At 42.4% G+C, this 25,247-nt stretch overlaps 1 protein-coding gene across 3 annotated transcripts in view; it reads right to left on the bottom strand.

Annotated features, from left to right (window-relative positions):
* Positions 1-24,883, bottom strand: part of LOC127567834 (1-phosphatidylinositol 4,5-bisphosphate phosphodiesterase beta-1) — a 711,920-nt gene extending 687,037 nt beyond the window's left edge. For 2 of the 3 annotated variants that reach the window (XM_052010953.1, XM_052010954.1), the window contains exons 1-2: positions 24,416-24,883; positions 21,497-21,574 (exon numbers count right to left, since the gene is read on the bottom strand). In XM_052010953.1, the coding sequence (XP_051866913.1) occupies positions 21,497-21,574; positions 24,416-24,514 (177 nt within the window). In that variant the 5' untranslated portion in view covers positions 24,515-24,883. Of the gene's footprint in view, positions 1-12,113; positions 12,134-21,496; positions 21,575-24,415 lie in introns of those variants that run through there. The other variant, XM_052010955.1, reaches the window with a different exon arrangement.
* Positions 24,884-25,247: the final 364 nt, after the last annotated feature.

Genomic DNA, 25,247 nt, shown 5'->3' with positions numbered 1-25,247 from the left:
CCCAGAAGACTCTGGATGAGAGCTGAGCCTCGATCCAAGAGATGGGAGAAGTTTAAGTCAGGAAGGGAGGACCTTTATTTATTTATAGCCTCTTCTGTTATTCATTTGGACAGTCACACAAGTTGGGGTAGGGGACATTTAAGATGGTGAAGGAAATTACCACATCAGAACCAATGGTGGCGATGTTGCAGCGTCACACAAAGCACTGGAAGAACTCAGCGGGTAAGGTAGCATCCATGGAGAGAAATGGACAGAAGACGCTTCGGGTCGAGACCCTTCATCTGTACTCATTTTGATCAGTCTGGTATTGATTTTGTGACCATTTTCAAGGAGTCTAAAATTTCCAGTTTTATTTGCCCCCTCCCAACCCCTAAGTTATCAGTTTCTTCAATATCATGAAGCCTAGAAAGTATGCGACGATCATTTAGTTCATTTGCATGAAAATACTATTATGATCTTCAAATTGTGGAGAGAGTAATTTGACACAAATGCATTGTGCTATTTTGAAATTCTAGTGAAACACTCCACAACATTAGGAAACTGTACCATCACATAATTAGATATATCCAACACTATACAGAGAAAGTTCATACCACAATGCTGGAAGGTAGAAAACTGAAATATTAAAAGGCTGTTCCATGTTGCAGAATATTCTGTTTTGGTAAAAGAAATTGTCTGGCCAATATTTATTCCTTACTCAAAGTTATTGAAGTGTTTATCTTATGATAATCACATAGTTCTTTGTGGTACCTTACTGTGTGCCAAGTAACTTATGGGTTTCCCACACTACAACATTGACCTACATTTCATACATACGTCAATGGTTGCAGAATGCTCTGGACGCTCCAAAATGAACATGAAAAACGTGTTGTCTCTCTTGATCTTTTTAAGTTTTGTGCATTCCAAGAACTTGTATTTTTGTTTGTTCAATTTTCCAATCTCTTTGCATCACTGGCAAAGCCAAAATTTATTGCCCACTCCTAGACATAGGGAGATACAGCATGAACACAGGTCCTATAGCCCACCGAGTCCACGCCAGTCATTAACACTAATCCCATTTTAATTCTCTTCAAATTCTTATCAACTCACCCCAAATTCTAACACTTACATACACAACAGATCTTACAGCAGCCAATTAGTCTATCAACCGGCATGTTTTTGAGATATGGGAGGAAACCAGAGCACCAAAGGAAACCCACTTGGTCACAGGGAGAATGTGCAAACTCCACACAGGCAGCACTGCCCCAATTTCCCTTTGAAAAGGCGGTGCTCAGCCAATCACAACTGAGTGGCCTGCTGGGCCATTTCAGAGGGAATTTTAAGAGTCGACTACATGGGCTGGGAATGGTGTCACATATAGGGCAGACCAAGGGAGGTCAGGTCTCTTCTCCTGTAGGACACCAGTGAATCACATGGTTCATTGCAAGGATTCGGGTGTTTTTTTTTTATTTCTTTTTTTTTTAAATGGTCATCGCTTCTGAGACAAGTTATCGTCTCACATTCCAGATTACTAACTGAATTTCACCCCTGCCGTGGTGGGAATTGAACTTCGGTCTCTGGGTTGTTAGTCCTCTCCGTTACTAGAGTGGTAATTCAACCACTGCTACCAGCCTACCCTGGCCTGCAGTAGAAATTAACCATTTCATTTTGCAATTCAGAAACAAGAGAAGCAGCAGCTACAACACCGTAACAAAATTAAGTGTGCAGAGCGAATTTTCTCAGTTCACTGTCTCTGGGGCCATAGCTCCAATGACCACTGGAGTTATTGCAACAGCAACAAGCCAGAAGGGTCAGTTCATGTCCTAGAAACATGACTGCATGGCACTGTTCTGCAACTTGACATGACCGAAAACTTGCTTTCTTCCAGAGTGGAATGCAGTCACAACAATTTTCAGGTCACATCGTTTCAGTCTGAAAACTTGACTAGTTACTTCAGCCCATGAATTGCTCTTTTGAAACACTGCCTGGGAGTCTACGTCATGTTTCTCCCAAAGAGCATCTGTCAGCAGCCATGCCCGTAACCACCCTGTTTTCAATAAAGTTATCTAAGGGGGGGGGAGGGGGGGGTTCCTGGACCATGGCTGTTCAACACTAGAAACCCATCAACCATGTCCCCTTTAAATTTTCTTTTAGACAAACATTCCGACTTTTGTCAGATCCCAACCCACTTCATCCCGCTCCTGGTCCCCACCCACATTCCATCCAGTTCACACACAACGGGCCCCAATCTCGATTCCCGATCCCCTTACCCTGCCCCCAAGATTTTTTGATCACCGGACACCATACCCACTCCCTCCCGCCTCAAACGCTCCAATCTTTGGGCAGTCCCCACCCAACACCTCAAACGGCTGACAGTCTTTCTCCCCCAATTGCCAATAGCCAGGCCCAGACTTTATAACCATGTGACCCATGTGATTCATGTATGCCCTACAGGAGAAGAGACCTGCCCTCCCTTGGTCTGCCCTATATGTGACACCATTCCCACCCCATATAGTTGACTGCTAAAATTCCCTCTGAAATGGCCCAGCAAGCCACTCAGTTGTGGTTGGCTGAGCACCGCCTTTTCAAAGGGAAATCAAGACAGTGCTGCCTGTGTGGAGTTTGCACATTCTCCCTGTGACCATGTGGGTTTCCTCTGGTGCTCTAGTTTCCTCCCATATCTCAAAAACATGCCAGTTGATAGACTAATTGGCTGCTGTAAGATCTCCTGTTGTGTATCTAAGTGGTAGAGTCTGGGGGGAGTTGATAAGAATTTGAGGAGAATAAAAATGGGATTACTGCAGTAACTCACTGTGGTTACCTCAGCCTCATGGAAGTGTGCAACAACCCACAAATAGAGCCCCTGTTACCTTGGGACACAGATACCTGAAGAAGGCCCACAACCAACATGGTGACTGGCACACACCACAGTGGCCCTTCAGTGCAATCCAAGGTATAGATGAATGTCCAGGTCTCTCCCTTTTATTACAAGGAAAAATGCACAATCATCAATCAGTAACTTCAAATATTTATTCGATGAAATCTCCACTTGTCACAACAGTAACTGGAGTTCAGTTAAACTGGTTTGGTACCATTTAACATTGTGCCCTTTCTGTCATAATGGTAATACTGATATCTTAAGCAAAGGGCCATAAAGTAGGAAATGTATAAAAGTCAGTGGCATTTTATTTGATCAAAGCCAACAATTCCATAAGATATAGGAACAGAATTAGGCCATTTGGCTCATCAAGTCTGCTCTGCCATTCGATCATAGCTGATTTATTTTTCCCTCTCAATCCCATTCTCCTGCCTTCTCCCCATAACCTTTGATGCCTTCACTAATCAAGAACCTATCAATCTCCGGTTTAAACATACCCAATGACTTGGCCTCCACAGCCATCTTTGGCAATGAATTCCACAGATTCACCACCCTCGAAAGAAATTCCTCCTCATCTCTGTTCTAAAGGGATGTCCTTCTATTCTGAGGCTGTGCCCTCTGGTCCTAGACTCTCCCACTACTGGAAACATTCTCTCCACATCCACTCTATCCAGGCCTTTCAATATTTGGTAGGTTTCAATGAGATCCCCCCTCATCCTTCTCAACTCCACCGAGTACAGGCCCAGAGCCACCAAAAGCCCCTCATATGTTAACCCTTTCATAGCCTGGATCATTCTCATAAACCTCCTCCGGACCCTCTCCAATGCCAACACATCCTCCCTTAGATATGGAGCCCAAAACTGCTCTCAATACTCCAAATGTGGTCTGACCAACGCCTTATAAATCCTCAGCTTTACATCCTTGCTTTTATATTGTAGTCCTCTCAAAATGAGTGCCTTCCTTACTACCGACTCAACCTGCAAGTGAACCTTTAGGGAATCCTGCACTAGGACTCCCAAGTCCCTTTGCACCTCCAATTTCTGAATTCGCTCCCAGTTTAGAAAATAGTCTTTTATTCCTTCCACCAAAGTGCATGACCACACACTTCCCCACCCTGTATTCCATCTGCCACTTCTTTGCCCATTCTCTCAGCCTGTCCAAGTCCTTCTGCAGACTCCCTGCTTCCTCAACACTACCTGCCACTCCACCTATCTTTGTATCATCCACAAATTTGGCCACAAAGCCATCGATTCTGTTATCCAGATCATTAACATCTAAAGCAAAAAGCAGCGGACCCAATACAGATCCCTGCGGAACACCACTAGTCATCGGCAGCCAACCAGAGAAGGCCCGCTTTATTCTCACTCTTTGCCTTCTGCCAGTCAACCAATCTTCTATCCACGCTAGTACCTTTTCTGTAATACCATGGGCTCCTTGTCGTGTGCAGCACCTTGTCAAAGGCCTTCTGAAAATTCAAGTAAATAACGTCCACCGACTCTCCATCGTCTATCCTGCCTGTTACTTCCTCAAAGAATTTCAACAGATTTGTCAGCCAAGATCTCTCCTTAAGGAAACCATGCTGACTTTGGCCTATTTTATCATGTGCTTCCAAGTACCCTGAAACCTCATCCTTAATAATAGACTAACATCTTACCAACCACTGAAGTCAGGTTAACTGGCCTAGAATTTCCTGTCTTTTGCCTCCCTCCCCTCTTAAGGAGTGAAGTGACATTTGTGATTTTCCAGTCCTGAATCTAGTGATTCTTGAAAGATCACTACCAATGCCTCCACAATCTCTTCAGCTACCTCTTTAAGAATCCTGGCATGTAGTCCATCTGGTCCAGGTGACTTATCCACCGTCAGGCCTTTCAGCTTCCCAAGCACCTTCTCCTTAGTAATAGCGACTACACTCACTTCTGCTCCGACTCTCTCAAATTTCTGGCATGTTGCTGGTGTCTTCCACAGCGAAGACTGACGCAAAATACTTAATCAGTTCATCCGATGTCCACTCTTGGCTCTCTTTTACTCTTTATATATCTGAGAAAACTTTTGGTATCCCCTTTTATATCATTGACTAGCTTACCTTCAAATTCCATCTTTTCTCCCCTTATTGCTTTGTTAGTTGCCTTCTCATTGGTTTTCAAAAGCTTCCCAATCCTCTAGCTTCCCACTAATTTTTGCAATATTGTATGCCCTCTCTTTTGCTTTTATGCTGTCTTTGACTTTGTCCTTGTCAGCCACAGTTGCTTCATCCTCTCTTTACGATGCTTCTTCTTCTTTAGGATGAAATTATCCTGCATCTTCCGAATTACTCCCAGAAACTCCTGCCATTACTGCTCTACCATCATTCCTGCTCGGGTCCCTTTCCAATCAACTTTGGCCAGCTCCTCTCTCATGCCTCTGTAGTTACCTTTACTCAACTGTAATACCATTATATCCAGTTTTCACTGCTCCCTCTCAAACTGCAGGATGAATTCTATCATATTATGATCACTATCTCCTCAGGGTTCATTTATCTTATATGCTCCTGAATCAAATCTAGTTCATTGCACAACGCCAAATCCAGAATTGCCTTTTCCCTAGTGGGCTCAACCACAAGCTGCTCTAAAAAAGCCACCTCGTAGGCATTGTACAAATTCCTTCTCTTGGGATCCAGTACCAACCTGATTTTTCCAATCTACCTGCATATTGAAATCCCCCATAACCACTGCAACACTGCCCTTCTTACTATCTCCTATTGTAATTTGTACCCCATATCCTGGCTACTATTTGGAGGCCTGCATATAACATCAGGATCTTCTTACCCTTGCAGTTTCTTACCTCTACTCACAAGGATTCTACATCTTCTGATCCTGTGTCACTTCGTGCTAAGGATTTGATTTCATTTTTTACCAACAGAGCCACCCCACCCCCCTCTGCCCACCTGCCTGCCTTTTCGATAGGATGTGTATCCTAGGATGTTTAGCTCCTAGGGGGTATAATGCAGGTCATCACATTTGATTTGGGGGGCACTGGGAATTTTAACCCATTGTGTCAACCCATAATTTTTCCTTTGTCCGTCCTTACCAAGAGGCACAAGGAGGATCATTTCCCTTTCCTTTATCAGCACAACTATTTCAAATGAGGCAGAGGATTTACCCTGCAGGATGTTGGTCGTAAATGACTGCCAGACTGCTGGCCACTCGCAAGCACGTACTTCTGGGGTCTGATGCCTATATTAGGAGAACTGTCCCACTGATTAGTCCAGCATCAGTCTGACATGATCCACCTTTCAAAAATCATACCCAACAGATAACATGCCAGACACCTCCATTAGGGTATAGCAGGATAGACCCACTAGAGGTGGTGGCACAGTGGTATACAGGCAGGAGGGAGTAATTCTTGAGAGTCCCCAACCTTGATTCCAGACCCCATGAAGTCTCATGGTATCAGGTCAAACATGGGGAAGAAATCCTTCTTCCGACTATCACCTACCATCCACCCTCCGCTGATGAATCAGTTTTTCCCATGTTGAACAGAACTTGGAAGAAGCATTGAAAGGAGCAAAGGCACTGAATACATTCTGTGTGGGAGACTTCAATGTCCACCAATGACCACCACAGACTGGAGCTGCCAGCTTCTCACAAATGTAGCTCCCACAGATCTGTGACAGGTTGCAAGTGAACCAATGCAAGGGAAAAACCTCACCTTGTACCAGTGGGAGATGTACCTGCCCTCGCTAGCATTTATAGAAGTAATTTATAGAAGTAATTTATAGAAGTCCTGCCTGCACACCAAGGCCACCCTTCATCATTCTACGTGGCACTAGAATTGTGCTAAATGAGATAGGCTCGTAACAGATCTGGCAGCTCAAAATGTGCCACGGAATATCAGCAGCAATGAAAATGCACGCCATTGCAATATCCAACTTCAAAGCCCAGCATAACCTATTTTCCTACCATCACCATCAAGCCAGCAGTCTAACACTAGTTCAATGAAGAGTGCAGAAGGGTGTGCTGGGACAAGCAAGACCCAAAAATGTGGTGCCGACCAAGTGACTTTGCGACACAGGATCACATTCACACTGAATAGCAAAAAGGTAGTTTGCAATAGACACTCACAATAAACAGACCAGATCAAAGCTCCGCAGTCCCACCACATCTAGTCATGAATGGTGGTGGACAATTAAATATGATGGGAACACTCTGAGAATAACCTCTTCCTCAACCATGGCAGGGCCCAATAATAGGAGAGCTAAAGACAAGGCTTAAATATTCCACAAGACCCATCTTGGCTTCCTCATGAGGAAGACAAGATGGGTTTTGCAGAATACTGACACAATTTCTGGATACAGCGAAGGCTATGGGACAAAATCCTAGTTGTTTTACTGAAGACTTATGCTCCAGGACAATCTGTGCCTCTAACAATGCTGTTTCAGTGACATTACAACACTGGCATCTACCAAGCATTGTGGCAAATTGCCTGGGTACATCATGTTCACAAAAAGTAGGACAAATCCAAACCTGGTTAATTACTTCCCAGTCTACATTTAAAGTGACAGTAGGTGTCATCAACAGTGCCATCATGCAGCACTTGTTCATCAATAACCTGCTCACCAACGCCAAGCCGATGGACCTGAAAGGGAAAATGCTCCAGTTGTTGGAGTCATACCTCACACAGAAGGGGGAAGATTGTTGTTGTTGTTATTGTTGTTGTTGTTGGAGGAGGTCACTCACCTCAGCCCCAGGGGCTCATCACTACAGTGGCCTGGACCCAATGGTTACAGGCAAGGTGTCCATAGTTCTACGCAGGAACGCCCGCGTTCTTTGTGGAGATTTTGAGCCAATATCTCTGTCACAGCATAAAACATTTGATGAGCTGCTAATGAGCTGAGCTTCAAGGAGGGACCAGTTGAACAAGATTGTTATGTCATTGATCCACCTTTACCCTCAAGGTCAGAAATGGGGATGTTCACTGATAATTTCAATATTCAACTCCATTTGCAATTCCTTAGCAAATGAACCAACCACATGGCTGCAAACAGCAAGACCAAGATACATTCAGGCATGGGCTGGTAAGTGGCCAGTAATATTTACACCACAAGTGTGCCAAGCAACGACCTATAAAAAGAATCTACCGCTATCCTTGATATTCAATGGCATTATCATCACCGAGTCCCGCACCATCAATAACCTTGGGCGTCACCATTGTCCCAAAACCCAACCAGGCTGGTCACAAATACGAGAAGGACAGGTCAAAGGTCATGTGTCTTGTGGTGAATGACTCACCTCCTTGCAGTCCAAAGTGTTTCTCCTATCTACAAGGTACAAGTCAGGAGCCTGACAGAATACTCAGCACTTGCCACGAGTGCAGCTCCAAAAACCCTCAAGGAGATCAACACCATCGATAAAAAAAAGCAGCCTGCTCAAATTGCACCTCACCCGCTACATTAGTTCATTCCCTCCGTCACTGGCACACATTGGCTTCGGTGTGCTTACCCTCTGCAAAATGCACTGCACTTACTTAACCTAAGCCAACCTCCCAAAATTCCATCCTCTATAATCAAGACAGACAAGGGCAGCAGGTGCATGGGAACACCACCACCTGCAGGTTCCCCTTCAAGTCACACGTCATCCAGATTTGGAAACACGATCGCCAGTCCTTCATCGTCACAGAGTCTGAATCCTGGCTCTCTCTTCCCAACAATACCAAGGGCATACCTTCATCAGAAAGGCTATAGTGGTTCAAGGCAGCAGTTCACCACCATAATCTCAAGGGTAATTAGGGATGAGCGATAAATGCCAGCAACACCAGATCCTCAAAATTATTTTAAGGATGTCATAACATTATTTTGAACTTCTATAAAGAAATTAAAAGTAAAACATTAAAAAAAACACTGCACAGTGATTCAATGCATCTATAATTTAACGCAAAAAATGCAAATTAAATGAAATGTCTCTCTTCCTTGCAGCTGATGCTCTCTGCTGAAATGAATGGAAGCAACTGGGCCTATTCAAACAGGTGGATTCCCCCAAGAAGCTGCTGGGTGACAGAGAGAAGTTCACCCTCCAACACTGGTCTCTGGATCTGTGGTCCTAACTCCAATGATCAGCTGTGGAGGAGTCTGGGGTTTATGAGCAGGTTTCGCTGCATATCCACAGAACTACAGAGGAAAACGGCCACAGTTCTGCATAAACTTGTCAGCTTTCTTTTGGGAGGAGGAGATTTTGAACCATCGTTGCAGTCACGGCAGAAGAATTTTGATGAAGTTAACGAGTTGAGTGGCAAGTTGAACAAGCTTGCTCCATCAGCTTTCCCTCCCCCTGAAGAGCCATTACTCATCAGGCAGATCTTGTAAGATTAAACAGTGAACACACACACACACACACACACACACACACGATGAGTTCACAATTTCAATACAAATAACAAAATGTTAAAATATTCTCCCCATCTGTTTTATATGAGCAGTATAATTACGGGAGCAGCAGCATACACATGCTGAATGCAGCATTGCTTCCTTTATCCTAATTATGCTCTCAAGCTCCCCCAGGATAGCATCAGGTGCAACATAAAGCTCACTGTGACTAAGTCTTAAATTCCATATCAGTTACTCCTTAATGAACTTCGCCGTATTTTCTCCTAAATTAATGACACACACCATGCTTGGATTCACTCCTTGAAATGTTTCAGACTAAGTTTGGTGAATTATTAGCATTTTCCTCGTGCACACATGATCAACGGGTCTGTCTAATCTCATTTTGTTTAGGACTAGACGTCACAGGGGTTGGGGGGGGGGGCGCGGGGTCACCTCCTCTTACACCGAGGATTACATTGTGATTCCGCAAGTGAAAGATCGGTATTTCACGCTCACTGTTCTACCCAGTCCCTCAACTGTTTCCTGTTTCTTGAATTGTTTCTTCTTGTACTCCTATGGAGATTATCTTTCTTTCTTAGCTGTTAAATAATTAGCTCATGTGCCTGTATGTGTGCCAGGTGTAGTTTTGTGTGTATACATACATACATAACCAAAAGTTTACAAATTTTCACCATTAAGTTTTGACATTTTTATAATTTTTGACACTTTTTTCTTTACACTTGTACTAATCCACCTAAAATATCTCTTAGTTATTCTTCAGTCCTATATTGGAATGGTAATAGGAATAACCAATTATTTATGAGACTGATACGTCAACGACTGCAGTAAAGAGACAAACAGCCACAAAACTTTGTTATCCAATATTGAACATGGCTGTTCCTGAAATGCATGAAGAAGTAATTCTGGAAGGCCCATCAACACAAGTCTAACCATATCCTTTGATATTCAACTACATTACTTTCGTACATTCCTCATCATTTGCATTCTGTAGATTACCAGAAACCAGAAACTCAACTGGACCAACCACATAAATAATGTGCTGCAAACTAGGTCAGAGGTTGGGTATCCAGTGGTGAATGTCTCACATCTCATCTTCCAAAGCCCTTCCATCACCAATGAGGCCCAAGTCAGGAGTTTATTGGAACATTCCCCAATGTCTTGGAACATTATCCAAGACATAACAGCCCAATTGACTGACACCCACTTGATCGACACCCACTTGATCATCTTAAGCATTCGGATCTCCACTGGACATGCTCTTTGCCTGTAGTGTATATCATGCACAAAACGCACTGCAGCTACTTACCAGGACTTCTTTGGAAACCTTTTCCAAACTATGCATCCATCACTTAGAGAGAGAAGGGTAGCAAGTGCACAAAAACACCAATACTTGTCATATACCATCCTGACTTGCACGTATTCCTCATAATCTATTCTGAGTCAAGTTTCTAGAATACCCTATACAAGAGCATTGTGGGAGTCCCTTTAGCATATGGACTGCTGCAGTTCAAGAGAGTAGAGTCTCATCATCACTTTCTCAAAAGCAATTTGTATTGGGTAATAAACATTGGCCTTGCTGATAACTCACATGTCCCATGAAATAATCTGTTACCTCACCAATATTGCCCATCTAACCCATGTGTTCTACATGGTCATATAGTCTTAGACAGCAAATGATTAATTGCTTTATGCCATCTACTTCCAGCAACTCAAATCACTTTTGCCTTCCTGCCAATATGCACCTTTATAATCACTGCTTCTATTATTTTAAATATTTCATGTAGCGAGTTAAAATCTAAAATATTACTATTGTAAACAAAAAAAATGTTGACATTTTTGATGAATCTCTAATATAGTGGCTATAGTTAAAAATAAGAGCAAAATTTAAATATTTATAAAATGTACCACAGTAGTCATGTGATCTGTGACATAAACTTTTCAGACAGTAATGTTTATACAACAAAGTTGATGGGTATATTTTGGACTGAAGTGGTCTTTACTGTAGACTAAAGCGATGTCAGGGCTGTTTGGATATGAGGGACAGTGAAGAGAAATTGTATGGTATATACAATTGTAGCAGGCAGTGACACAAACTGGTGAGGAAAGAGCAGCTTTCAAAACAAAAATCAAAGCATCAGAAAAGAATTAGGAAGCTGATATTCTGGTCTGAATGTGCTCGAATTCAGTGGTTCTACCATTTGCAGCAGTCAGGACAACAAATGCAACAACATCTTTTGGCGCACAAGTTGTTTGAAAGTCCTGATTTACAACGTTGTGCTTGTGGCAGCTGACTTTCTCAGGACCTGAGCAATACGCAAGATCTAGCACCGACTGTCATTCAGCAAGTTGCGGTCGTGGGTTCCAGACTCACTCCACTGAATTGAACAGAGTCTCGTCTGATGCTTCAGTGCAAGACTGAAGGAGCACTGAACTTTACAGAAGACCTTAAACTAAGCCTCCATGTAATTACTCAGATGAATGCAGAAGATCCCATTGTGCTATTCAAAATTAAAAGAGCAGAGAAGTCCCTGCAGTGTCACAGACAGTACTTATGCCTCCAGCAGTATTGCTAAAATAGATTATGGTCACTATCACATTGCTATCAGTGAGACTCATCCAGGTGTAAATTGGCTGCTGTTTTTCTTACATTACAACAATGACCACACTCAGATGTCCGAGGATTTCAAGTCCTTTTGGCTGTCCTGAGGTTGCAAAAGACACCATAGAAATGCAAGCTTTCTTTCTCGTACCTTCTTAATGGCAGAGCTGCCCGCATTGGTACCTTCATGTTTTCAATCAGGTACTTGATTGAGGGTTACATTAGTGGATTATCAACAAAAGCACTTCTCAGTGCCTTACTTGTGGTACAGATGAATGCCAGTATAAACTAAGACTTACAATGACTGAAGTTTAAAGTAAGTGGTGTTCTCAAGTGCACGTACCAGGATACTCGTAACTCCTCAAATGGTCTATTGAGTGAAGACTTATTACAAGTGCATGCACTGTGCCAACAACAGCAACCAAGCATTGAAATACGTCACTTCTGGTGTTGAGTGCCATTACTTCACTCTGTTCTTCAGGGGCTAAATATTTTCTTCCATACTAATTACATTACCGGTATTTAACAATAGGAAAAATAATATCATGCAAATCACTTGGTTGGAACTTGAGGTACATCATGCATTTATTCATTTTCAATGCATAGCTGCAAATAGAATTCAATTGCCACTAACAGCTATTAAAGTGATGTGAACTACAAAGAAGCAACTTACGTATTTACATCAAGACCTGGGATAGAGATGTCACCTCCTTTCGCAAGTTGCAAGCAGCTGACAAGTAAACTGGACTAGTTACAAGCCGGTGATGGAAGACCAGAGTGCCACTTTTACAATACTTGACTTGAAACAACTGCTTAGTAGGTGGAGTAAATCATCTAACGTGTTGTCAGGTAACGCATCCTGAGAAGTTTTACATTGCTAAAGGTGCCATTTCCAAAACAAGTTGCTGTTTTTGCACATACGATCAACAGAAACAATCAGATTATTTTTGATAATTGCAAGCATTCTAATTTACTCTCGTTGCAATGAATTTCAACAGCAAAATGTAACAAGCCAATGTAATGTGCTCTGCAGCTCGATCACATTTTTGCACATTGAATCTGAAGTGTAAAACATTCCCCCTCTGACTGTCAGTTCTTACCAGACAAACCTTCCTCCAATAAGGTGTCAACATCTCACCAGTCCACTGTTTGCTTACTCCACAGAAAATGCCTTCTCTTGTCTTTTTTCCAATCTGTCATCAATAGCCCTCCAAGAACTGGGAGTAACTTCAACCATCTATTTGTCAATGCTGGGGGGGGGGGGGGGGGGCAGGAGGGTGGTGGTGCTTTTGTGATTGTATAAAGCACACATAATGCTTTTTAAAAAAAAGTAATTTGGCAAAGCCAGTCAAGGTTGGCACTTATGCTCCACTTGAGATCCACCCCCACACCACCCCCCCCAACGTTTCTTTACCCAAATCTATCAAGCGTAACTTTATGCTCTCTTTTCTTCTCACGTGCTTATCTAGTTTCCCATAAAATGCACCTGCATTTTCCCCTCAACCACTCCCTGCAGTTTCAAGATAAAAAGAGATGCAGCGTATTTTTTCTCTCCTGATAACCTCGCCTTACTTGTACCATCCTTGTAAATGTTTTTGGACCCTCTCAAGTATCTCTATTCACTGCTTATACGTGAATCAGAATTGTGCTCAGTGCTCTAAGCAGAGTCAATCTTAAGTTTGATATGGGCTTTACATAGCTTTTCTACTTTTCAATTCCATTCCTCAAAAGCAAATCCAGTGATGGGATTTCCTTTATTTATGGTCTTAACAACCTGCATTTCAACTTTTAGAGATTTATGTATTTGAGAGTCAAGGCTACCTGGTTTCTCATTTTCATCATTTCCAAGGAACATCTCATTTACTTTCTTATATATAATACACGGCTCTTAGTGGTGTTGACATGTACGGAGATTTTGGTTGAAGTGTTGGATGTTGCCAGCACCAGAATAGTGTTGTAGGAGTTACTGAGCCTGACATTGCAAGAACCCCCCTTTAACAGATGCAGCTTAAGTGACAGGAGCAGTTTCCATTAACAGCTGCATCTCAATTCAGCTGTTACGATTGCCAAATCCTGCAAAACAGTTTCCTAATGATGATGTTTGAATCAAACAAGAAAAGATGAAAATAGCAAAAAGGATCAGAATTAACAGTAAATATAATATTTGAACATTAAGCTACAGATGGCAATATTTTGAGCATTTGATTATTTTTCTTCTTTTAAAAGAACTACAGATGGTAACGTTCCTTCTTTAACAAGCTGTACTCATGCCAGGCCATAATGTAGCATGTTAATAAACTGATGATATTATGATAGTTCATTCCCCAGTGGCCCAGCTAATTATTTCATAAGGCTGGTTTCTTTGAATATTTTTCGCTGTTGTTTCTACCAGTGAAAAGTAAATTATATACCAGGAATCTCCTCTGGCTCAATGCAGCACAGTGGGGAATAAAGCATCTCTCATCCCTGTGTTGTTATTTGACTAACTTTCCTCCTCTTCTCCTGCATCATTTTCCTTGTTTTTCTGTCCCTGGGTCTTGTTGCTTTCCTCCTGACCTGCCATCTCCTGCTTCTCCCCCTCTCATTTCAATTTCTTCTTTTCATTCAGGTGGGAGATGCTGATATCTACACGACTTGGAGAGGAGAGCAAATCCCCGGTGGCCATGTGCTGTTTTCCACTGCAGCAGCACACAAGATGCTGGAGGAACTCAGCGGGTCGGGCAGCATCTATGGAGGGAAATGTGGGTTTCCTCCAGGTGCTCCGGTTTCCTCCCACATTCCAAAGACGTACGGGTTAGCAAGTTGTGGGCATGCTATGCTGGCGCCAGAAGCGTGGTGACACTTGCAGGCTGCCCCCAGAACACGCTACGCAAAAAGGTGTATTTCACTGTGTGTTTCAATGTACATGTGACTAATAAAGATACCTTACATGGACAGTGGATGTTTCGGGTTGAAACCCTCCATCTGGACTTGGTGCTATTTTCCACCATGGCTGCAAGGCCAATTTGTCCCATAACCCATCTCATGAATTCCTAATCCTTTCAGTTCTCTATCCACTCACTTTCTTACTAATTCCCCTTTCACTCTCATCAGTCATCTATACCCTGAATGCACCGACCCAAACACCCTCCTTCCCTCCAGTCTATTTTTACTCACCAGCAAGAAAATGAGTGTGGCAAGGTCAGTTGTTTTCCTACCCCAACAGTTCCCCCTCATTTCCCTCAAAATTGTACTGATTTATATTACAGTTAAACACTTTTTTTAAAATTAAAACTGTAATCAGTTTAAGAAAGATAATCTGGCCTTAAAAAAATACAGTGCTTAAGGTGGATTTTGGTATGGCCAGCTATGCAGGGAGATAGTTTTCGGGGCAGAGTTCAAAGATTCAAAGACAGAGACAAAGATTCATAGAGTCATACAGCAAGGAAACAGGCCCTTCGACCATACAAGTCCATACTACCAAGCACCCATTTACAATGATCTAATTGTAATCTCCCCACATTCCCATCAACTCCCTCTGGATTCCTTCACTCATCTATGCACTCAGGACAATTTTACAGCAACCAATTAACCAACCAACCAACAGGTACGTCTTTGGGATGTGGGAGGGGGCCTAGAGCATCGGGAGCAAACCCAATTAGTCATAGAAAGAACGTGCAACTCCATGCAGACAGCACCTGAGATCAGGATTAAACCCAAGCTGCTGGAGCTGTGAAGCAGCAGCCCTACAGGCTGCACACTGTGCCGTACGTCTCCTCTTTATATGGACTTCACTGATGTTTTATAGGCCCAGGGGACTAAGCTGTTCCAGTGTTTACTCACTATAAACAAAACAGCAAAAGGACCAGGAACAAGAGAACTCCACGACCCACCACATCTACCTCTACTTATCCTTTCCTTGTAAATCTCCTCTTAATACCTCCCTTTGCCATCAAGCTTTTGGCCAAAAGCCCAAATATTTCCTTTGGTGTCTTGGCAGCAGAAATGTTCACTGCTATGAAGCACCTGACTGGTATTTTGTTTTTTTTTGTTATTCATTCAAGGGATGTGGGTTTTGCAGGCAGAGCCAGCATTTAATTTGAAGGTGGTGTCAAGCTGCCTCCTTGAACCACTGCAGTCCACAATGCTGTTAGGGAGGAAGTTCCAGAATTTTGACCCAGCGACAGTGAAGGAACAGCGATGTGATTTGAAGTCAGGATGGTGTGTGCCTTGAAGGGCAACTTTCAGATGGCGGTGCTCCCCATGCTTTTGCTGCCCTTGCCTTTCTAGCTGGTAGAGGTCGTGGGTTTGGAAGGTGCCGTTTAAGGAGTTTTGGTGAGATGTTGACGTGCATCCTGAAGGTGATACAAAGTGCTGCAACTGTGCATCAGTGGTGGTGTGAGCAAATCGTTGTGGATGGGGTGCCGATCAAGCGGGCTGCTACGTCCTGTGTGGTGTCAAGTATTGAGTGTTATTGAAGCGGCACTCATTCAGGCAAGTTACGTCAGCAATGTTACACAAATGCAATTTCACAGTTATTCCATATGTTAGAGCTGACAGGTTCATAACATTGAGGATCAGCGGTCACAGATTTCTTTGTGCAGGCCCAGATCCAGGTTCAGCTATCGGGGCTGCTTCTTTCTCCAGCCGACAGCAGACCTCTGGAAAAGGTTACCATCTCACCAATGGGCATTAACATAGAACACTACAGCACAATACAGGCCCTTCGGCCCACAATGTTGTGCCGACATTTTATTCTGCTCTAAGATGTATCTAACCCTTCCCTCCCACATAGCCCCCCATTTTTCTATCATTTATGTGCCTAAGGAGTCTCTTAAATGTCCCTAATGTATCTGCCCCCACAACCTCTGCCGGCAGTGCGATCCACGCACCCACCACTCTCTGTGCAAGAAACTTACCCCTGACATCCCCCTTATATCTTCCTCCAATCACCTTTAAATTACATACCCCTCGCGTTAGCCATTGTCACCCTGGGAAAAAAGTTTCTGACTGTCCACTCGATCTATGTCTCTTATCATCTTGTACACCTCTATCAAGTCACCTCTCATCCTCCTTCTCTCCAAAGACAAAAGCCTGAGCTCGCTCAACCTATCCTCATAAGACATGCTCTACAATCCAGGCAACATCCTGGTAAATCTCCTCTGCACCCTCTCTAAAGCTTCCCACGTGCAGAATTATTTTTTTGGTAACAGTCCTGTGGCAGTTCAGATTGCCACGCCATAGAAAGGATCTGATTGCACTGAAGAGAGTGCAGAGGATATCCACCAGGATGTTGCCTGGATTGGAGAACTTTAGTTATGGGGAGAGATTATATAGGTTTGGCTTATTTTCTCTGGAGTGAAGGAGACGGAGGGGTGACCTGACAGAAGTATATACGATTATGAAAGGCATAGGATAGGGTGGATAGTCGGAATCTTTTTCTCATAGTAGTGGCATCAAAACAAAGAGGGCTTGCGTTTAAGGTAAGAGAAAGGAGTTTTACAGGGAATCTCACAGGTTTTTGTTTACATGCACAAGAGTAGTTGATATCTAAAACACACTGTGGTGGTGAAATCAGACAGAATTACTGCATTTAAGAGGCGTTTAGACAGACACTTAAATAAGCAACGCATAGAAGGAAACAGTCCTATTGTGGGCGAGTAGGATTCGTGCAACTGGCAAAAAAGTCGACGTGGACGTGGTGGTCCAAAGGGCGTGTTTCCATGCTGTACAACATAGGTTGGTAACTTTAGAGAATTCAGGACAGTAGTGACTTAATGGAGGATTGCCTCGGGTTGGACCAGAAAGAAATTTCAATCATTTTTCTCTGAAATTGGCCCAGGGGTTTTAAACCCTGTTTTTTTTCTGTCATTGCCAAGACATGGTTTTGGATGGGTTACAGCCAAGTACAGGATGAGCTTGGATGTATTTAAGACTCATCATGCGTGAATCATTGTTATGTTCAGAACATCTGCAGGAAGCAGTGTGACCAGCTAACTGACAGTGAGGCATAATAACTTCAGAACATTTGATTCCTTCACAGAATCCTGGATGGGAATTGAGCAACGTCTCCAAAAACCCTTCTTCCATGTTCTTTATGCAGCATGTAATTTTTCAAATTATTTGATTTTACAGTTATAATTCTTAGCATAGAAATAGAAGTTATTGAGAAAAAAGTCATTAAAATGTTTCTTAACCAAGCTTTTTGAACAACTTGCAGCACAATTACTCAAAGGTGTATTCTTAACTTACAAATATGAACTTTGGCATGCTTTCAGCAGAAACTAACCTAGCACCACACCACCTACAGGAGTAATGTATACTGCAGGTATTTAGGAGTTTTCAACGAACTGCATGTCCACATATTGAATTGATATATGATTGATAGACAGGTGAGTAAACTTTTGACAAGTTCTAACATCACAAGTTTCTCAAATTGGAACTGTTGAAAATCTGACTACTGTTTAGCCATAACTTCCATCTTCATATATCTGCCTCATTCAGTTACAATGAAAGAAATATTTAGAAAGGTGTCTTTTATGAAATCAGAATATCTAAGCTTTACTGCATAAACAAGTGGTATTGACGTGTAATCACACGCAACGTAGGAGCTGTGGCCTGGTAGAACCCCTTTACAAATGTTTCTGACTTGATGGGACAAACAGTATTTGAAAAGAAATCCTGCACTCCATATTTAAAAAAGCAGTTGATTAAAATATCTATTATTTCTGGAGTGCGATTCTAACTTTTTTTCAACATTTCAAAATATACGATATTCATTAAAATTTCACATGCATGTAATGCAAAAGCATTTGAGTCAACATTTTAATTACAAATTTAATTAAAATTATTTAATTTACTTAATGTTACCATGAGATCAGTTATCATTTTAAAACAATACTTAAGCAAACAGTTCATGAATTTTATTTCTGCATTCCTCTTCAAGCAATTAAGTTGTGATTATCATGATTCTGGAGTGGAGGGAGCGAGGGATGGGGGAGCTGGAGATAAGCAACATCCCTTTACAGTCCAGATGGCTCCGAAATGTCACGTCTGGTGATGGAACTTTGGAACCAAGACAAGTTCTATGGCTGATTTGCAACCCAAGGCAGGCAGGTCTGTATTAAATTTGATAACTGACCAGCTACCACTGATCAGTGCTGGACACTGGCGCAGCAGAACTGTTGCAGCAGCCTAGCCCCGACTTTGTACCTTTGATGAATAACCTATTTGAATAGGATGGGCGTGGCAACTTGTAAAGAACTGTCTTCTGTATTCATTCGTGGGCAAATCGCAAAACAGGATTATCCATAGCTAAAGTTTCGAGATATGTCCTCACAAATTAATGGAAATGATAATTATACTTCTTATTGCCTATTAAGCTTTATTCTACATATCTAAACGGAAGTCCACAATGATGAAAATCTAGATGCTGCTCAACGCATTCATAGGGTGAGCTAATTTAGACAGGCTACTACTGGTTAGAGTGGCACTTCAACTAGACTAGAAATCCAGAGGTCAAATGAACAAAAGACCACTCTGGATACAGGGAAATTTAAATTCAAGTGATTAAATATGGAATGAAACCACAGGATTGTTATCAAGACACACATGGTCTGGCTTCTATGGGTTGGCTCTTAGCCGCTCTCTGAAACAGTCTAGCATCCAGTCAATTCAAGGTCAAATAGGGATGGGCATTAAATATGGAGCTTTGCAGTCACCCCCACATTCCTTAATTGAATTTCAAAAAGCAAGTGACATTAATTGATGTGCTATGCTGGTACACTGCATGCTTTTGCTGGTTAAATTTCAGTGTTAACCCCAACTATCTATGGCATTTGTCACCATGCATCATGAATGTAGAGACTGTGGTTACGCTAGGAGACCCTAGAATGGAAACTTGGATGTATTTTCTGCTCATTTCTATTTCAAGCACAAACATTCTGAAGGGTTTCCATGTGTCCAAAAAAAAAAGTCAGTTTACTTAAAAGAAAATTTTACCTGCATCTCACAATAGATAATTGATCAGCCCATGATCAGCGTCTGATAAGGTTGGCTACATTGGCCATCAGTTGGAGAGAGTATTCACAATCTGCTTGGCTCTCATCCTGCAATCTCTCTAAACATTTATCTGACAATTTCCAACATTTTCTTCAGATGCAATTGCTGGACTCCCCAGCAATATGGAAGTTAACATTGGAATAATCTCCAGAAACAGTGGTCCTGTGATGAAAATCAGAGCTGTTGCATTGCTGTAATTCACAACACAAAAATTTGACTGAGGGGCTAAAGTAACGTAATTCACTAAATTCTTTAAAAATGCCACCAATTGATCACAGGCTAACTGCTAATGCAGGTTATATCACATCTCTATGTTGCACTCAACCATCCACTAAAAAAAACAGAGCATCTCACAAGCTTGCACTTGTGACAATCATTGTTTTATCATCAAATAGCAATCTACTGAACAACCTACTTTGCACTTCGGATTCAACTTTACTTCAGGCTTTCATCATTCATGGCTTTGCATTATCCTTACAGTTTACTTACTTTGGTCCTTCTATGAGGAATTAAAAAAAAGCAACAAAGTGGGAGTAAGCTGGTTGAAACTCAAGTTGTTCATTAAACAATGTCTTTAACAAGCAAATTTTGAAAGGCAACCCTCTGACAGAATACCACACACAAAATACTTTTCAAAATTTTGGTAGTTCTTCAGCTAAATGACTGCTTTCATCCGCAGCCTGAGGACATCCCTGTAACTTTGTCCGAGCCTCCCTAGGGACAAAATATCTTTGACTGCAAGAGCAGGAATTTGGGAGTATAAAAATAGAAGCAGCAAAACACAATTTGCATTTCACAGAGGTCTCAAAATAGTATAAAGCTCTGTGTTTAGAATTAATTGCATTACTTATCCATTTTTAACAGTTGCTGTGATCGAGATTTATTCTTGTTCCTCAAAGTACTTTATTTCAGCAAAACTGCCAGAAAAAAAATTAGTTGAAAAAATAGACAAATGCTGAAATTAGAAATAAAAAGGAAGAAAATACATTGTTAATCAACAACTACATGAAAAAAAAGTGTCAAAATTCAAAGTGTAACCCTTGGTTAGATCTTAGCTAACCCATCTTGGGAACATTAACCTATCCTCTTTCAAGGAAGGAGTGAACAGTAGGCTGCATATTTCCAACATGTTTTCTTGTGAATACAAAACAGAAAGTACCTTTTCTCCATGCCAATTACAACATGGCTGAGAGCAATCAAAATGGTTGAAAAGTGACCATTTATAGCTCTCATCATTTCAGCTGTTTTTTTATTTTGTCTCCACGTTCTCCAAGTGGAGGTCACTTCTATTTTAGTGCCTCAACTTTCACAGACCACAAGACTTCTCAGGATGATTCTCTGGCAAATCAAAGCTACATTAGCACAATATTTAAACAACCCTTCAAGTAGGAAGAAAATGTAAGTGGCATTCATCTTATCACTTGTTGTGGAAAATAAGTTTAATATTATTATCCTGTAACATCGAAGATAACTGGTACAAAGTTTCTAAATCTGTGCACATTGCATTGCAAGCAGTCTAATTCCATAATGATAATGCCATTGGAAGTCAATTAATGGTATTACTTGCCAAAAGTCTATGAGCTAATGAGGCATTGCTTACCTGTTACAAGTTCTAGGCAATAAAATGAGTTTATGTTCTTACCTTATTTTGATCTGTCCAGTAAAGGAACAACCCCAGTGGATCCACTTTCAAGGTAATGGGAGTTACAGTTGTGGAGTCCTGGCAACAGGAAAGAGAGTGAACATTAAGTTCCCTTTTCACTTGTGACTGCTTAATCGTTAAAAGGTGTTAATGAATAACACCAATTACCTCTGGATGGAAATTTCTAAGGGCATGTCAGATGTACATCTAAGGTTTATGCACAGTTTATATGTAACACTTTGGTAAAACAACTGGGTCACTTTACTATGATGAAAGCTCAGTATAAAATCAAGCTGTGGGATTTTTAGATGCACAACATTGAGTAATGCTTACATCATCAATGCTTCTGTCTTACTACTCTGAATTTTTGATGCAGATAATTCTGAAGCCACTTCCAAAGTCTTGAAAGTAATGTTGGTAAATGGCATGAGATAATTGCATTCAACACAAATAACAATTATTGATTATTTAGCTTCTGCTTTAATTAAGCAACAAGAATATCTGAGGATCTGTGCTTTACAGACTGCCTCTGTGTCTTGGACAATTTTAAATCATGCTAGTCTTGGTCAAGAGAGTACTACAACTCACTGATTCCACACTTCTTGGTACATCAGTTACTGAAAACCCACAAGGAGCAGCAAATAGTGTGAAAGAGGGAAAAAGTGAGCTGTGACTGTCAGTTGGAAGAGAAAACTTTGTGCCGATGAAGCAAAGATTAAATAAAGGTTGAACACTGCAGCAGCAGCTTTAAGCTGACCTGTTTTAGATCATGCAAAATTCTCTTGGTCTGTGCATTGAGCCCACTGTCATTCCTTCCCTTATCAGACAAGAATTTGTTGACTGGTTTGGCAGTATGAAACTAATAATAATGGCCCAAAGTGTTCAGAAGAGAATCACTAGTGAGGAGCCCCTCACAGTTAAGTGTATTCCAGATTTGTGCTCCTGCACAACACAGCATGGGAACAGGGAATGTGCGAGAGATCAGACACCAGTACTTCTGACCTCTTGCTCTGCCCCTGGACTCTCTAGCGAGTCCAGGGGCAGTTCTGGATCGTCCTGAGCTGAGGGGCCAGATGCACCTTATCTGTTGCCTCAGCTTGGCACCATTTGTGTGGGGCCACCAGCCCAAATGGAAAATGTGAAAGCTTTATTAAAAATTATTGTTTATGATTTTAATCAATTTACATCACATAGTGTTTTAAATTTTATTTACTATTGACTTTTTTTTTTAAAAAGTAGTATTTTTAAAAAATATTTATGTTTATTTCAACTGTTTTAAAAATATCTGATTATCCAAGACACACAGAAGCAGTTGTACAGGATTTTGACACCAGGAGCCACCATAAGGAACTGAGGGAAATCTAGGGATGGGACCTCAGGACCTGCCTCCTGAGGCTCATTCTGCTTCCAGGGCTGGCAGCAGCTGCCAGGCTCTGAGCACAAGAGGTCTGCAGCAGCAAAAGATTGGTGCAGCCATGGGAATAGCACTAAATGATAGGGGAAACAGCCTATTCAAATTGCACGGTTACAAATTGATTTGAAAAGGGGTTATTGCACACCAGTTGACCATCGGCATCATTCTGATGAACTAATAAATACCTCTGATCTTACAGTGAGGGAGCTGTATGGAACCAGCGACTGCTGAAACTGAAGGGTGCGCATTTTGCCAACAGCGCCACAATAGCCCTTCAATCTTCAGCCCAACACACAATCGAAGAGTTTCCAGCACTGCCAACCATACACTGACCAAGAGATTCACACGGACTAAATAACACACAGGCGGAAGTATAAACACAAAGGACATTCAACACCTATAGGCTCAATTACACACCGACATAAAAGACATGCAGGCTCAAATACACACTTATTACTACAAAAGCACTTTCTGATGTACACACCAATCATTAGGCTCAAATATACACCAGCCATTGGACAAAGAGGTTGGTATAAACACACACCAATTATTGGGCATGCACACCCCCGATACACACTGACAATTGAACATGGGATCAAATGCAAACCTTGCATTAAGCACACACTGCCTAACATAAACACCATTTACACACACACACACATAGACTCAAATACTCTGATGAAGCTACTAAACACACACCACTAAACGCAGATTCACATAAGCATGACCCAAGGATGCATTCACACATAGGCTCAAAACACACACCTGCGGAGTTGCACAATGTCAATTCCTGGTAGGTTCCTTTACAAAGAGACCAACTCTCTCTCTCTCTCTCACACTCACACACATGGGTAGCCAACAGCACACCATGAGTAAGAGATGTAATCAGGGCATTTGCTGGAAACAAAACACAGAAACGGCGCGTCCCAAGTCTGCCTCTCGCACAAAGATTTATATAAATGACACGAGTTGCATCGAGGCGAATCGATGCTACAGGAGATTGGAGGACCAGACAAGAGCAATTCAACACATTAAAGTGTGGGGAGGGGGTGGGGGGAACGCGAGGAGATCTGGTGGAAGGGCGGAGAGAAATGGAGACAGCGAGCAGCCGGGGAGGTTGAGGCCAATGTATTCAGACTCTCGCTGACATGGGACCAGTGATCTATTTTTAAAACACGTCTCTCCTCCTCCTCCGTCCTCACAGCGGCCGGTGAGAGATTGCGGAGAGACCGTTCTCCGCTCGCACCCTTTCGGCTGGAGCCGAGCCCAGCGCTGCAACGGCACCCAAGGCATGGGCAGTGGGTGGTGGTGGTGGTGGTAAAGGTGGGGAGGGGGGTTACCCACCAAGCACAGGACCACACTGGAATACGTACAACGATTGCACGCCGAGGTTAAACACTGAGTCACGCGTCGCTTCCATCCGCCGCCCCTCCCCTCGTTACAAATTATGTTTCACCCCCGCTGCTGCAAAGCCACTTGAAGCTCGCCTCGCCGTCAATACTCACATCATCCCATTTCATAAATTTGTTCCCTTTCCTTAAGTTCTCAGGCACGCAGACGGGTTTGAGCTGCAGAGCGTGGACCCCAGGCTGTGCTCCTGCCATTGAGATACATTGAAAGTTCCTCAAGGTGCAAGTGAGGGTGGGAGGGGAGGGGAGGGGAGGGGGGGGCAAATAAATGGAAACAGGGAGCACTCAAAAGCAGCGGGGACGATGACTCAAGTGTCAGTCCCTTCTTCCTTCTTTTCTCACTCCGCGAAACTGGCTGGGCAGCGCGCACACACACACACTGGGATAGCCCCCAACGTCCCACGTTGTCTCCTCAGTGGTCCTGGAGAGTGCAACCCGGTCACTGAGGAACACCAAGCGGCGAAGGCTGCACTGATATCCCGGAGACGCCACCGGCAAAAGAGAACAACATTATTTGGGGAGGAAAGAGCCAGAGTGGCTGCTTCTCCGTTGAATACAGCTCCCTCTCTCCCTCTCACACACAAACTGTGCACCTATGTATACAGTGCACAGCGACTCCAAGCGAACAGCTACAATCATAGCCAATAGCAACCCAGACACAGCACAAGAAGAACTGATGCTTCCAAACATCTTTTTAATTTGTTGGGATTTTATATATATATGCACACACACACACATTTTGTACATATCCCTCTAAATGTGTGCTGGAATCAACAGGTACAAAATGAGTCCCCAAAACTCAAGTGCAGATTAGATGAGCAGCGGCCACCAGAAGTTGCACTTGCTTTATTTTTTTCCGTGCGACTTGTATTGACAAATCCAGTGATTCGACAAAGATTAAAAATCAACAGCCTGATGTTCATATCTT

The sequence above is a fragment of the Pristis pectinata genome, chromosome 3 (assembly GCF_009764475.1).
Source record: "Pristis pectinata isolate sPriPec2 chromosome 3, sPriPec2.1.pri, whole genome shotgun sequence".
NCBI lineage: Eukaryota > Metazoa > Chordata > Chondrichthyes > Rhinopristiformes > Pristidae > Pristis > Pristis pectinata.
Note: the sequence above shows the minus strand (reverse complement) of the source record. Positions and strands in the feature narration are given on the sequence as shown.